Source organism: Terrapene carolina, unplaced genomic scaffold, assembly GCF_002925995.2.
Source record: "Terrapene carolina triunguis isolate 2854851 unplaced genomic scaffold, T_m_triunguis-2.0 Scaffold706, whole genome shotgun sequence".
NCBI lineage: Eukaryota > Metazoa > Chordata > Testudines > Emydidae > Terrapene > Terrapene triunguis.
In genome coordinates, this window is record NW_020665057.1 from 54,471 (window position 1) to 70,358 (window position 15,888).

The window sequence follows — 15,888 nt, forward strand, 5'->3', positions numbered from 1 at the left end:
TGAGCTGAAAAATGATGTTGCTGGTCTTAAAAAGTGCAAATTTGAAGTTGGTAGAAAGTTTTAAGTGAGTCACATCTTCCTCTCCAAAATGAATCACTTGGCCCACGACAGAAGTCCTGAACGTTTCATTTTGTGTTGCTCTATTTCATTGATCAAGAGTCTCCTACTTGCAAATGATTGATTTTCACATTATGCAACTCATTATTTTAAAATGGTAATGATGAGCACTCTATAACCACTTTCAAATCATATTTGACACAGTAAGACATGGTGATATGTTAGTGCAAATTAAAAAAAAAGAGAAATTAAAAAAAAAGAGAAACCAAAAACTTGAGGCAGAAGCCAAATGAGAGAGGTAGTGGCTGACACACACTAGAGAGGAAAACGTAAGAAAGAAATTGTTTTAAATAGTGTGTAATATGTTGAAACAAAGACATGAATATATTTCAAAGTTATCTGCAGAAGATGTTGTAAAGTGTCCATTTCAGAGCTTCTTTGGGTTAAAAAAAATGAATTCTTGCTTAATATGTAAATCACACCAGTGAAGAGACAAGAGAATATATTTTGTTGTTAAAAAACGTAACTTCCACCATACAAAAAAAAAAAAAAAAAATTCTGGTCAATACAACAATGCAGAAGAACTACCTTTTAGAGTTGTGAAATTAATTCCACATGAATAAATTGTAGCATTTAATTTTAATGTGCTCAAATCTGAGAAGGAAACAAGACACGTGGTAGAATTAGAGAATCTTAACTGAAACTTCAAATGCTTAGATCAGATTTAATCAATACTATGTGCAGCAGTGTGCAATACCTCAACTGTAAAATTACACTTTGTACCTTTGCTATTTTATCCATTTGTTTATTAACAAAGGAAACTGGTACTGGCAAGTGCTTTACTTTGTTTATGCTATACATTTCTTTGGCTCTTCAAACAAAACAAGACAATGCTTTTGTCCAAAAGTTTCTCCAGGTTCAGAGACAAAATGTAACATATTTCTCTGTGGCATATCTACACAATAAACCCACCACAGTATTTTATTTGAGCAACGAACTGTTGTCCACGACCTAAGGCAGATGAATCTTCACTGTAGTTTATCAGATGGCTGCCTAATGAGTTCTCAAAATTAATTTTTATTAAAAAAAAAGCATAAAAATGATCACACTGAACATGTCAAATCATAATTTGCTTGTTGCCAACCCTGTAAAACTATAGGCCACATGTACATCTACACATATTTCAGTTCAATTCCCAGTCTGAAAGTGGTGACAGTGGAGGGAGGACTGGAGCTGGATACAGAGCCAGTCATATCTATATCACCTGTTCAAAACCAGCCCACGTCACAAGTGACCAGAAGCTGCTATCATCCAAATGCTCTTTGGGAGTCTATTGATGATTGCAGACTTGCTCTCGGTAGGTACTTGTTTGTCCACATCCCAAAAGCTACACTACAACTGGCTCCCTTCTGGATAGTCCCTGCAGAAAGGGATGAGAGAATGGCCTCACAGGTGTGAAAGGGCACCTTCTGCCTCCAAGGCTGTCTTTTGGCCTGCTTCAGGTGTACTGAAATGGCTATTTTAAAAATTTAGTTAGAACAGAGAGCTTCAGTTCAAGAGGCAAGAAGAGCAACTTTTTTTGAAATATTCACAACCCTGCCAGAGAAGTAGGATACTCATTCTATAGGCAGGTCTGCTGTGACAGATGATGTTTTTTAAAAAACTATGTTTTAAAGTGTCCAAAGTAGGCCCAAAGCAGAGTTCCTGGCTCCCAATGTTTTTTCAGAGACTATAAGACCATTCTTTGCTTAGAAAAAACCCCACTGATGGTGAGAGGTTATACACACTTTGCAACAGGCAATGCTGGAAGGAGCTTTCAGATTCACTAACCTTTGACACTCATTGCTTTTAAGACATAATACAAGATAGAGGTGGATAGGGAAGAATAATAAAATATCAAGGGTACATACACAAAACAGGGACAGTTACAAACACATTAATTATTAGGTTCCATCACAAGCTTCAGGAAAATAAAATAAAACCGTTCTGTGTGTATCAAATAAAATATTTTAAAAGGAAAATAAATATTAGCTTCCATAACAAAATATGTTCTGCATTTGCCATTAATTTACTATATAAAAAGCTCCAAAAATGAAGTATTTTCAAGGTAAAAATAACAATCTTTACCACTTCTTTCCAAGTGTAGCCACTTAAACAAATACCACTAGTGAGATAGATTGTTCTCAGAGGTTTCATCTAACTCATGTCTTATTTCTATCCTTTGTGCCACATGCACTTTTCATTCCTGCCCTCTTCCAGAGTTGCCTAGTCGCTGTCCGAGCTATTATCTTCACCAGCCTCTTTTTCATGCAGCTCAGGTTTGGAGGAGTCATTGGCTTCGCCCAGAGGACTGGCCCCTTTCCGTGGTGGCAAGACACTGAAAAATGCTTCCTTCCAGTTTCTCTTCTCCAGATAAGAGAGGATTATCTCAAACACTGCAATCAAGAGAGACCACCAGCTCTTCAATAGTGAAGTAACTGAATTTCTGACAGGAACAGAGACTAATTCTTAAAGAACACACGTTTAAAAACATAAGCCAACTGTTGCAAGGATCTTACCTCTTCCCCCAACAATGCAAAATAAATAAAGCCCTTCGGATTAAACAGAAAATGCAGTACTGCTGCAGCAGTCAGTTCTTGTATGAGCTTTCCCTCTGCCCCCAAAATAAGTATGTTTTGAAAATTATTTAGAACAGCCTTACAAAGTCATGGAGGTGCACCCAACCCAGGCACAAAATGTACTTGCTTCCTTTTACTATGCTAAAGAATGGTGAAGAAAAAATAATTATCCAAACAAAAACAATCATCTCTTCCTCCTACCCACCACACTCTGACATGTTACACTTGTGCCACACTGATTTAGTTGTATTTGTTTTTAAATAAAAGGACACAAGTTAATGTTCGCCCTAAATTTGACCTGCCTTGTTATACTATTTTGTAATTACTCTATGTGTAGTATGCTTAATCTTCTAAGTGCTTTATAAGCACTTAAATCCTCACAATGATCCTCCAAACAGACAAATAAATATCTACATTTTACAGATAGGGAAATGGAGGAAAGTTGCTTAACCTCTCTGCCTAATGCTGAGAGGGACTCAGCATCCAAGCTAGCAGTTCCTAGCTCACAGTCTTGATAGAGAGAGTGGTCTCAATACAGCAGCCAGAACTAGAAAGGATGTTCAGAGGTGGAGGGAAATTTTAAACAACATTTTCCAATACAGTAACTCCGCATTTAACCTTGTCCCGCTTAACGTTGTTTCAATGTTACGTCCCTGCTCAATTAGGGAACATGCTCGTTTAAAGTTGTGCAATGCTCCCTTATAATATCGTTTGGCTGCCTGCTTGTAAGATACTGTGGAAGAGCAGCGACTTTACAAGGGAGCATTGCACAAGTTCCGCTTCTCCACCTCCTCCCCCTCCCTCCCAGTGCTTCCCCCACTGCCAAACAGCTGTTTGGTGGCGCTTAGGACTTTATGGGAGGGAGAGGGAGAAGCAGGGAAGCGCCGCGTCTCCAACTGTTTAGCGGAGCTTAGGATTTTCTGTGAGGGAGGGGGAGGAGTGGAGACACGGGGCTTCTCCGCTCCTCCCCCTCCCTCTCAGCACTTCGCGCTCAGGACTTTCTGGGAGGGAGGGAGGGGCAGGAGCAGGGAAGTGCTGCATCTCTGCTGCTCCCCCTCCCTCCCAGAAACTCCTAAGCGCCGCCAAACAGCTGTTTGGCAGCGCTTAGGACTTTTTGGGGGGGGAGGGGAAGGGATGTGGCGTGCTCTGGAGAGGAGGTGGAGTGAGGGTGGGAAGAGGTGGGCCTGGAGCATTCTCGGCAAAGTCCAAGCCTGTTCTTCTCTGGGGAAGCTGCCGCTGCTGCTGCAGAGGTGCTTCCTAGCGTCCTTGCCTGCAGCGGGCTGTGCCTGTGTGGGGTAAGCCAGGGGCACTTGCCAACTACATACAGTACAGTATATAACGCCTTTTGTCTGCCCCCCAAAAATTTCCTTGGAACCTAACCCCCCTGCATTTACATTAAATCTTATGGGAAAATTGGATTTGTTTAACGTTGTTTCACTTAAAGTTGCATTTTTCAGGAACATAACTACAACATTAAGTGAGGAGTTACTGTATTACAAAGTACTAGTCTTAGAATGTTATGTTTAGCTGAAGGAAACAAAGTTTCTTATCCATATAATCACCTCTTGGCTATGCCTGATACGGTATTTTAGATCCCAACAGATGAGAATCTTTTAAATCCTAAACCAAGTACAGTAAAAGCTGTTTTATCTGGCACTTCACCAACCGGAAAGCTCTATAAACCAGCATTTCTGATCTTCATTGAAATTCTGGTTTATAGTCCAATTGGCGTGGGGCTGGCAGGGGCTTGGGATGCGGGAGGGGGCGCCGGATCTAGGGGCCGCTCACCTTGGGAAGCTCCCCGCAAACAGCGACCTGTCCTGGCTGCTCCTAGGCGGAGGCACAGCAGGTGGCTCTGCGCACTGCCCCTGCACCACCCCGAGCACTAGCAACGCAACTCCCATTGGCTGGGAATCTGCATGCTGCCCCCCTCCCATGCCCCAAGCCACTGCCCCAAACCTCCTCCCAAACTCCCTCCCAGAGCCCGTGCCCCGCACTCAAACTCCCTCCCTCTTTTTTCCCCACTTACCAGCACCACTCATTCTCCCAACATGCCGGATAAAACAGCTTTTACTGTAAATGCAATTTCAGATGTTTAAGATTGAACTGGCCATGAAAATGTAGAAGCTAAAATCCTTGTGAGATCTAATTATATCCCAAATGTAAATTTAACAGTGTTCTTGTCCATCTTCCACCACCAGGGGGTTCTATTTAATTAAAATGCTTGAGAGAATGGCAACCCTACTAAAATGTTTATATTATGGACCTATCCCTCCTCATGCCCCTTTGAGACAGTAGCAAGAGTGCCCAGCCTGTGGGACCTGGTACTATACTTTTCGTTCCCAAGAATAGCAAAGTCAGAACCAAACAGCTGTTTCACTGGGCAATAGCATATAGTGAAATAAATGCAAATATATATTTATAGTTTAAAAAAAAGAAAAAATACATGAAAATATCCCTTACATTACATATACAGATATATAATAGGGGTGGCCCAATTCTGCCATCCTTATTCATGTCAAGTTGTACTTCGCATGAAAGTATTCCTATTGAAATTGGGCCAAATAATATTAAGGTTACAATATGTGCAAGGGATTGAATTACAATAGTTAAAGGCACCCTACATTTTGAATTTCCTGTCTTTTGTGTCTAAAATCCTCAACAAGGATATTGCATTAACATGGGATTTTAATAGAAGTACTTTACATGTTTAGTGCTTTTCAATTATCGTTCTCAAAATGCTTTACAATGGCAGATAACCATAAACAATCCCATTTTACAGATAGATTCAGAGAGGCTAAGAGACTTACCCAAAAACACACAGTGGATCAGCAGAAGAGTCAGGAATAGAACTGTGATCTGACTCCCAGCCTAGAAGATAGCTCCCAGAAATGATACTAGAGGTCAGTTTACGACTGTTGCAGGAGAACTACTAAAATGACCCCAGCTAATATCCTGCAGTTTTAAATGGATAATATGTGGAACCCTGTTCTCTACCTTGTGATATAATATTTAAAGCTACAGCTGTGTGTGTGTGAAATGCTTCCAATATATGGGTTTTGGTAATACTTAAGACGCTAGTTAATGATTAAGCTTAAGATTCAAAGTTATAGCTGATTCTTTGCTAAATTTATGATGGATATCCACTGGTAATTCTGAGACTGGATGAGCATGCCATTGCACACATCATCAACATTTGATAATATTTAAGATAATAAATACTTTTAGCAACAACAATAAAACCAAACTTGGACATTTTCAATAAAATAAGAGACGGTAGAAGAAATTCAAATGGTGAAAAATAAAGACACATAAAATAGTAAAACCAAATTAAAAAAAAAAATTAAAAAAAAAGTTGAGCAGCAACCATATTGAATATGCTTATATTTAAATCTAACTAATCACTTAAAGGTCCCAGGTGTCAAAACTGAAAGACTAAGGGTTTTTTTAAAAAAAGAAAAAGATAAATTAGGTAGACTGTGGTTGTATACCTCAACCTATCAGACTCTGAAAACCAAGTACATGCATTCTGGGCTCTTGCTAAATGCCAATGCAAGGGAATTGGGGAGAGAAAACAGAATATTGCTAAAAGCAAGTTGAGTAAATTGTGCAACTATCCACCACATAATCAATGCACACCAAAACTGTGAAACAGGGCCAGTTTTTCATTTCTTTTAAAGGGAATAGAAACACAACGGTAAATCCTAATATTCTGGTCCTTCGACCTTTTCAAGGAGGAAATTTAGCAACTGTGGGTAGGATTTTCCAGAGTGCCATGTTTTCCATACGACAACTCAATGGGACTTAAGTTCCTAAGTCACTCAGGCACAATTGGAAAAAATCTCACTTTTATAAAGATTAAAGGCACCCAGCCATTACTGAAATAAGAATTAGGTCTTTATGCTCTGATGTACTTTTGAAGATTCATATAATTTGATATTGCTGACAAATTCTGCACATTTTCATTTTTATTTTGCAAACTCATGACTTACCATGATTAACTGCCAATACTTTCCGGCTGTTCATTTTCACAAAATTTCCAAGTGGAAGCTGTGCATGACCAATTCCCTGTTCTAGTGCTTTTTTGTAAGTAATCCCCTGCAGCAAAGAAAAGCCCCCAAAAAGTTAACCAAGAATCACGATTTCTGATAAGACTGTACAATACAATGAGCTTTCTACCACTGGGAAAGAAAGACAAAATGAATAAGACAATTACTGTTTTCAGGCAGTGGTTTTGCAAACAGTGTCATACTGTTGCAACTCAAGACAAAGTGCGAAGTGCAGTCTGTTTTAAGGTAGTATTTGTGTTGAACACTAAGAATTAATACAAATTATTCAGAATTGTATCTTGTTTAGCAAACATTAAAACTCAAGTTTACCTGAGCTGTTTATTATTATTATTATTATTGTTTTTTAAGAGAGCAGTGTTTTTGGTTTGTTATTTTAAATTCTAGTACTACTTTAACACTTACTTTTTCATAAGAAATTGGTACTGCAGTGACTACATTCTGCAGGCCAACAGAGCCCCATTTAGCTCTCAGGCTTTGACAGTAGTTCAACCTGCTTGGTTCTGAAGAATCATTTGCCAAGACAAAATTTATCTCCCAATTTTTTTTAATGACACATGAACTACAAAAAGTCACTACATACAACCACCTCCACTTTTGGTTCTTAAGAGTTTTACTGCACAAAATCAACCAATATATTTTTTAAATAAGTATCCGTTTTTGCTGATTTGCATGTGTTCAGTAATAACACTGAATTACATGCTGAAAGAGCAGCTTTAAAGAACGTAGTATCCGTCTACCTTGTGGTGATTGTGATCCACCAGACCTCCAATTACATAGGCTTTAGTCTCATCTAGTTCATTCAGCACATCAGGGGAGTCTGATGTAAGATACACAAGGTCTTCCTTCTTTATTAGCTCATTATAATGCTCCGATGAAATATGGATATCCTTTGAGATACAAAGAAGTTCAAAGGTTACTCATGCTATTGAATAATGCTTGGCCAGGCTAAACACCAGCAGAAGTACCAATGGAGCAGTGTGACCACGCTGTCTATGCCAAGTCAAGTACAGTTTTGTCCCACACCCACTATACTGCTTTCTAGGTACCTATCCCACAGTTCCCAACACAGCTCTCAGAAGCAGTGGCTTGTGAAAAGTTTAAGGCCTTCTGCAATTCCTCTGGACTCTCAGAAGAGGTCAAACCCTTGTGACTCCCTGTGGACCTAAATCACTTCCAAGACCTTTTTTCGAAAGGGAAGCCAGGATAAATGCTCAGCTATTGCTTGGCAAGAAAGATTTCTGCTACTGCTTTTTAAAAGCAGTCACCAGGACTTGTGTGATGGAACTGCTCTATAATTTATTAATACAGTTTGTTGACCAAGTTATTGTATGAATATATTGGTTTAGTTTAATAGGTGCTGTAAGAAAAATCAAGCAGGAAGGAAAGAATAGCTCAAGGTATGCCACTTCTCTACAAACACTCGAGTGTTGTTAGGAAAGAATGCCAGGATAGGAAAGACACTACATACAGATCTATCACAGGGTTTAAAAATGATCACTCTCAAGACAGGGAGTAGTTGTGTGGGCAAATCAGAACCAACAGACTAGACAGACACCCACTGGGGGTATCTGAAGTAGTTAGGGCCACCCAGGCTACCATCAGGGGATGGTAAGCCTCTAGGTAAGAGACATACATATAGATCATATGTTATTTAAAATCATTTTATAGCCCCACACTAACAGGCCAGCCACGGGTGTTTTAGTGCAGCGTAGACATACCCAAAGAGATTTGCTCAAGGTCACACAACATTTGACAGAACTGCGTAAGGAACTCTGACCTCCTCCTAGGCAATGCTTCCTCATGCAAACAATTAAAATAACGTGGGAACATTATTAAAGAAAAAGAGTTACAAGAATAAGAAACCCAGTATGTCAGCAGTCTTACTGAATGTGCCATTCTTGACAGTACTGGTGTCATTTTCTGGAACCAGGTAAGATAGTATGGGTCAGCTCACTAACACTTCACCTCTGGAAACCAGAATCTAGTCTAGATCAAGGCATAACAGATGTATTTAGCTTCATGGTTAGTCAATACAATCGGAGATAAAAAGCCATGAATAGCAAGAATCAAGAAGTGGGAACATTACAAGTCAGAACAGAGATGCATCAGTAATATTAACTGAAGAAATGCCTACTTATACAAAGCTAGTCTTAAGCCAGGGCAGTCACTCGTATGAACACTAAATTCACTCAAAACTGAAGTCATTAAGAGATAATCTTTTTTGATATCTTGATAAAATACAGTACATGGAAAAGATACAAGCCAAAGTAACTATAGCAATCCTTGAATGAATATTAAGATAGAAATTTCCCAGGAAAAATACTGAGTCACAGAATTGCTTAATTATCTGTCATTACCTTCCAGTTGACCCATCCTTTGTCATTTTCATTCATGTTGTTCTTCAACTGGCCTCCATGGCTGGTCAAGTAAAACTTAGAGGGATACAAAAAAAAAAAAAAAAAAAAAAAAAGTGAAAAATATCAAAATTAAAGATGCTGATTTGTCTCCACACATGCTTTATCAGACAAGCTTTTTTTCTGAAGTGTTAACTAAAACTCACTTTCATTATTTACTAAAGGAATCTGGCACTAAGAACATTTTTAAATGGTCAGTACAAAGGGTTAAGGACTAAGCATTTTTTGCCTTATGTGCTGCAGAAAGAAAAGTGGACATCCAAAAGGTATTTTGGACTGGCAGCTTTTATATTGACATTCACATGCCTTTTTATCTATGTAGCTATTTTTATGGTGCTCACTATCAGGAAGGTAGTCTTAGCATTCCTTTAATACAGGAATGACATAAATATGATCAAACTAAGTTATGTTTTTCATTTTACTAAAACTGTACCCTCTTTTGGGCAAGGACTGCCTCTTCTACATGCTCTGTACATCACTAAGCATGGCCAGTGCTCAAATATAGACAGTTGTTGTAACATACCTGTACAGGATGTAATGCTTTACGGTTTTCTGCATAACATCTCTGAATTTGCTTGTGAAGCTTCTTGACATCCTGTATATAACACAATTTGTTTTTTATACAGTCCTTCAGACAGATCACCACAAAATGCTTTACCAAGAGTCAGTCAGAAGCTAGAGAGAGAGAAAGGAAGCTTTTAACCAGCAAAATAGATTCCTGAGTGGGACAGCATTAGACCCTTCGAGAGAAAAGGAGAATGACAGCTGTGAGGGAATTATGTACACACACACAAATATATGCATCTCCCCTAGAGTACATATTTAACCACTATTATGCAAATTGTGACTCAATTCACATTGTTCTATGTAATTATAAGTCAATGAACGACTGAATAATACACAATCTGTGACTCAATAGTAGTATGTGTAACTACTTCCAGAAATAGAATAGATTCCTTTATCATCATGTATCAGGGGTAGCCGTGTTCGTCTGTATCCACAAAACAACAAAGAGTCCGGTGGTGCCACCGGACTCCTTGTTGTTTTTATCATGCATATTTTAATTATAAAAACACCCTTTCCCACCCACACAAAACACCCCATGCAAATTATACTATTTTTTTTTTATTTCAAACAAGTCATGGATATGAAGTTCATCAATACCATGTTTTTATTTCAATTACATAAAAACAATGTTTAGATTATCCAGCAAAGGACAAATAAAAAAACAAACAAACAATGGCCATCCTCTAACCAACCGTACCATGAAACAATCAAAGTCTCCAGACCCTCCACCTCTAATCTCTCAGCCTCCATAAATACCTGAGAAAAGCTATGGGCTTTGCACACAAAAGTGCACACAAAAGTGCATTCTAGAGTCAAGAAACTTTTATAGAAAATGCCCTACCAGCAGCTCCTTCTCATGTATCTCAAAGGAGCACCTCTGATCTCAGTTGTGACAGTATGGCATAAAGAGAAATGCCTCAGGTAACTGAGTTCCAACCCATTTAGGACTTAAAATAGATTCAATCACTTTGAACTCTACCCAGAAACCTACTGGACAACAGTGCCACTGAGTACTAGTGTTATATGCTTCCTGTATTACACTCTAGCTGCCAGTGTATTCTGTGCAGCCTCACACAGAGTGTAATACGGTGGTTTAGTCTTGAGGCATTACTCAGACTTTAAAATCTTCAGGGCAGAGACCATCTTTGGGCTTTGTATTTGTACACCACCTACCACAATAGGATCCTGGTCCATGACAAGGGCTCCCAAGTGCTATAATAATAAAGACATAGATGATGGTAGAAAGGCTTGCATCAAAAAAGAAAAGGGTACACTCTTCTAGCCAGATGTAGGTGAAAAAAATGCCTTTTTGGCTACAGCTGTTGTTTAGTCAACAAGAAGTACAGTAAAACTAAGATGGCACCAGGGCCGTCCCTATAGGGGTGCAGGGCCAGGGACATAGAAACTTGGCGCCTATCTGCCAGGGGGGTGCTCCCCCCAGGCCCCACTCGCACTCCACCCCTTTCCCCACGGCCCCATCCTGTCCCGCCTTTTCCCCACCCAGTTTTGCGCATGCTGCACCCTCGCTCCCCCCCGGCGCCTCCAGACGCTAAAACAGCGGTAGGCACTGGGAGGGTGGGGGAGGTGCTGATCGGCGGGGCCCACAGGTAAGCAGGAGGCGCTGGGGGGAGAGGGAGGCTGGTAGGTGGGCTCCTCCTCCCCCTCCTGCCTCCTCACGAAGCGCAAGGTCTGCCAAAGTGCGGGTCCCGGGGCAGTTGCCCCGATTTGCCGTATCCTAGGGATGGCTCTGGATGGCACCTGGCTTACAAATGGTGAAAACACTTCCTTAGAGTACAGGAGGGGCCCTTTCTGATTCTCCCTATTCCGTACCCCTACCCACAAAAATCACTCCAATCTTTTATTACCCAGAAGCCAGTTCAACTTCATCCATCCTGAGATTTCATTAAAATTCTAAATTACTTGTTCTACTGGACCATCCAGCTCTGATGTGACTGAAACAGAGCTGAGTATCACCATAATACTGAACACGCTGTAACCCATGTGTTCTCACTAACTCTGCTAGGGGCCTCAAACATACCTGGAACAGGAAAGGGGGTGAGGGAGGGGAAAGACCTCTGCAGTCCCCCCCCCCAGCAGAGTGCTCTCAGAGCATGAGAAAATTTAATGGAGGATATCAGGGACAAGGTTCTACTGTCTATTCTGGAATCAAATCAATTTTCAAGAACAGATCTCCAGAAAGATGACTGCTATTTTTAGCAAGTTTACATAGAGGTAATCGTTTGAAATCTGACAAATTTAAGAAGCTAACATATAAACTATCCCTCATGCACCAAGACAAAGAGATTGTTTCATTTTCATCTGCCCATAAATTCTTCCATTCTCAGATCACGCCATATTAGTATCAGAGAATCCATATGCTTCCAATAGCAAAATTTCATTTACCTTTAATACCATCAAGTTGTCAAAACTGCAGTCTATAATAAGGCGAAGAGTACTAGGAACAACATCCCTACGTATACGCTTCCTGTCACTCCCTTCATTGTTAGATTCCAACTGATACTGACGCTCCAGTTTTCTTTTCTGGCGTTTCTCTTTTCGTCTCTGCCTAAAAAAATATAAAAAAGTTAAAAAATAAGGATTGTCAGGTCTGTACAGTTGGTTAGATGTTCTGCATGGTGCAGATGTTAGGAGATAAACATATGCTTTATTGAAAAGTTCAAATAAGAGATAGTGTGAGGCTGCCCGTTTCTTGGGTAGTCGTGTAGCAATGGAGGCAAGTTCAGAAACAACCCAAGGCTCATCTTTCTCTGTTTGTAGAATAGTGAGAAAACCTATAACACTGTGTATCTGATCCAGAGCTAACTAACATCGCTGGAAAGAATCCCATCCATTTCAATGGGACTTGGATCAGGTCATATACTAGTAACAACCACTATGGACAAAAGGGCCAGTTAGGGGTCTCAGTGAAACAATATATTTTACATTCCAGATTCTAGCAGGTATCTTTTCAGTGGCTAAGGAAGTATGCTACAGTGTGAGAGATGGGAAGCATCAGCCCAAGATCAAGGCAGGAAACTGAGGCTCAAAAAGTTCATTCTGAATAGCCACTGTCTTGGGAAGGTACCAACTGGTGTGTTGCTAAGGTTCATCTTGACCTAGAAGAGCCCATGCTTTGATACCCCTTTCCTTACCCCAAAATAAATTCCTACCATCATGTCATCCTAAAAGATAATGAGCCACTCTGATTGTGACAGCATCCCGTATTATCAAAAGGAGGAGACTCTCACTGATTCCTGGTTCTAGCCTCGCTCATCAGGCTACAGGGGCTGGCAGTGATACAGGAGCAGCACACTCAGCCAGTTCAGAAAGTAGACATAATACATCTCGTTGCTCAGCAACAACCATTTTGACCAATTAGTGCAGAGTATTTGCAGGTTTGCCCTCCTGACATCCTCAATTTGCTGAGAAACAGTTGCTGAATCACAGATCATTGAGGAGGACGTTAATCTAAAATAAGTTCTCCCTGATGCTCTGACAGAGAAGCCCAGCATGTTTCTCATACTCCACATTTGAACCAACACTGGCTAATTCTCTTTTTTGCTGTGCATGAAGTTTATGTACACATTCTGTTCACATACATAATCATTAAAATTAAATACTGGATTGGAATCAGCAACATAGGAGACATAATTCAAATCACACCTGCGTAAATCTCTTTGCTCTTCCCATTGTTTCTGCTTCATTAGCTTCTTCATTTGCCTCTTTGACATAACTCCAATGCTCTCTGCCTTGTCTGATCCTGGCTCCCCTTTCTTGACTTGATTGTCATTTGAATTAATCTTTTCTTCCACATCAGGAACGTCTGTGGGTAATGGATTTTCTACTGGCATTTCTGATGACATTTGCTTTCCGATGGCTTTAATGGAGCTTGTCTAAAGAAGCTTGAATTTGTAGACTAAGTCTTTTTCCCCCCAAGACTGTTTCTGCAAGAAACAGAAGACAGAATAGTTCAGAAATACCCCAAGAGGTCTAATTTAGATTAGTATCACTTTAAACCTACTGTATAAGTGGGCGGGGGGGAGACAAACAAGAACTGTAGACAGGCTTTTCCCCCATTCTAAGCCTTGGTCTGTGCCTCAACAAGCAACTAATGCACAAGAGCAAGTATTAACAAATACACCTCTACCCCGATATAATGCTGTCCTTGGGAGCCAAAAAATCTTACCGCATTATAGGTGAAACCGTGTTATATCGAACTTGCTTTGATCCGCCGGAGTGCGCAGCCCCCCCCCCCGGAGCACTGCTTTACCACGTTATATCCGAATTCATGTTATATCGGGTCGCGTTATATCGGGGTAGAGGTGTATAACTGTAGTATTCAATACTTTTCTAGAAAATCACCTCTTAGCTACAGATGGCATACCACCTATTTAATGGTTTATTTTAAACCCAGAAGGGAACAGCCTATGCTGTGTTATGACTAGACTCACTTAAATTCTGTGACCACCCAAGTCAAAATTGAGTTCAAAATTATCCCCAAATATATGTGGAGAAAGAAAGAATAGCAGGAAGACAGAATTCTGAAAGCATGGCTCAGATGTTTGTTTGATTTTAAATGAAGTTCTTTGCTGTTTAGACAGCTTGTTTACTGCAAATTACCCAAAGCTATCACTTTCAATAAATAGTTTTACCACTTCATTTTTTTAAAGAATTATATGCAGTTGCATATAGTTCTTAGTTGGAAATCTCATCATTTGTTGGTTTTCCAATCACATTATCCTATTTTTAAGTGTTTTTCCCCTACCCTGTTGCTGTGTACATGCTGCAGACAAATAGGGAGCTAGCCCAGACCAACTGTATAGGGAAAAGAGTTCAATTAACTACCATGCATACACTGTATCCTGAAAGGCACAAAGTAAAGCAGAACAAAGTAGAGAACATTTCTCTACCCTTTCAGTTATAGTAATGTCAGAGATTAATCATAAAAGCAGCAGTTCAAATTAATTCAGACAGAAGTTTCATTTTAAGAGACCTGGGGGAGAGAGAGATTTTAAAAAGACAGAAAATCTCTGTTTGGCTCTGGGAAACGCCTTGTCTGCTCAGTGAAGGGGCGAACCAGAGACAGACAGACGCTCCTGTCGCAGGACGTGCGGCACCAGCACCCCCAGCTGTTTCGGATTTAAGCCTGCGCCCTGGTGCCGGGGCAGCTGAGCCCCAGGAGCGCGCCACAGCGCCAGGGGAAAGGCGTCGCCGAGCTCCTGCAACCGACTGGGGACAGTCGCTGTTCTTCCAACCGCGGGGACCAGGGAGCCCCCGGGAGCCTCAGCACCCGGCTGCGGAGAGAGCGCGGCCCCGGCTCCTGATGGCTCGTGAGGGGGGAGTCCCGTCCCGTCCCCAGGCTCAACGCAGGCGGCAGCGCTAACTCCGCGCACGCGCTAGGGCCGGGCGCACCGCACTTACCCGCGCGCGGCAGCTCCCATCCGCAACGGCCAAAACCACCACAAAGCTTCCAAAGCCGCCCTCAGTGGCGGCCCCCGCGACTCAGGCAGCAACTGGAACCGCGGCGCCCATCTGACGTCATCGGTCCGCGCCACTGCCTTTGGGTCTTGGCGGGCGGGCGGGCTGGGTGCGCTCCGGGGCTGGGGTACGGAGGAGGCTCGGGACGGGCTGGCTGCGGAGTCAGAGGGGCGGGAACGTGCGGCCCAGCAGCCGAGCCAGTCCCCTCTTGTACACACTAGGGTTACCGTATTTAAACATTTAAAAAAGAGGACACTCCACGGGCCCCTTCCCAACCCCTTCCCCAAAGTCCCTGCCCCAACTCTGCCCCCTCCTCTGAGCACCCCGCATGCCCCCTTCTCCCTCTCTGATCTTGATTGGGGGTTGCAAAGTGCTTCCCTGCTCCCCACTCGCCCTGCAGCCTCTATGCCCCTGCCTGCCCTGCTCCTCCTCGCCCTGCAGCCTCTGCACCCCCCCTGCCTGCCCTGCCCCTGCAGCCTCTGCACCCCCCCCACCCCACCCCCGCACCCTAGGGTTACCATATTTCCACAAGCAAAAAAGAGGACACGGGGGGGAGAAGCCCGGCTCTAGCCCTGCCCCGCCCCCATCCACTCCCTCCCACTTCCCACCCCCTAATTGCCCCCCCCAGAACCCCCAACCCCCCCCGCTCCTTGTCCCCTGACTGCCCCCTCCTGGGACCCCTGC

General features: G+C 41.9%; 1 protein-coding gene across 3 annotated transcripts in view; it reads right to left on the reverse strand.

Moving 5' to 3' along the window:
* Positions 1-677: 677 nt before the first annotated feature.
* The window catches only part of TRMT10A (tRNA methyltransferase 10A), an 18,546-nt gene continuing 3,335 nt past the window's right edge, over positions 678-15,888 (reverse strand). The window contains exons 1-8 of one of the 3 annotated variants that reach the window (XM_024212841.3): positions 15,148-15,261; positions 13,390-13,670; positions 12,130-12,292; positions 9,683-9,754; positions 9,103-9,177; positions 7,483-7,632; positions 6,668-6,773; positions 678-2,492 (exon numbers count right to left, since the gene is read on the reverse strand). In XM_024212841.3, coding sequence (XP_024068609.1) covers positions 2,323-2,492; positions 6,668-6,773; positions 7,483-7,632; positions 9,103-9,177; positions 9,683-9,754; positions 12,130-12,292; positions 13,390-13,589 — 936 coding nt within the window. In that variant the 5' untranslated portion in view covers positions 13,590-13,670; positions 15,148-15,261 and the 3' untranslated portion in view covers positions 678-2,322. Of the gene's footprint in view, positions 2,493-6,667; positions 6,774-7,482; positions 7,633-9,102; positions 9,178-9,682; positions 9,755-12,129; positions 12,293-13,389; positions 13,746-15,147; positions 15,262-15,888 lie in introns of those variants that run through there. The other 2 variants (XM_026659862.2, XM_029913512.1) reach the window with 2 other exon arrangements.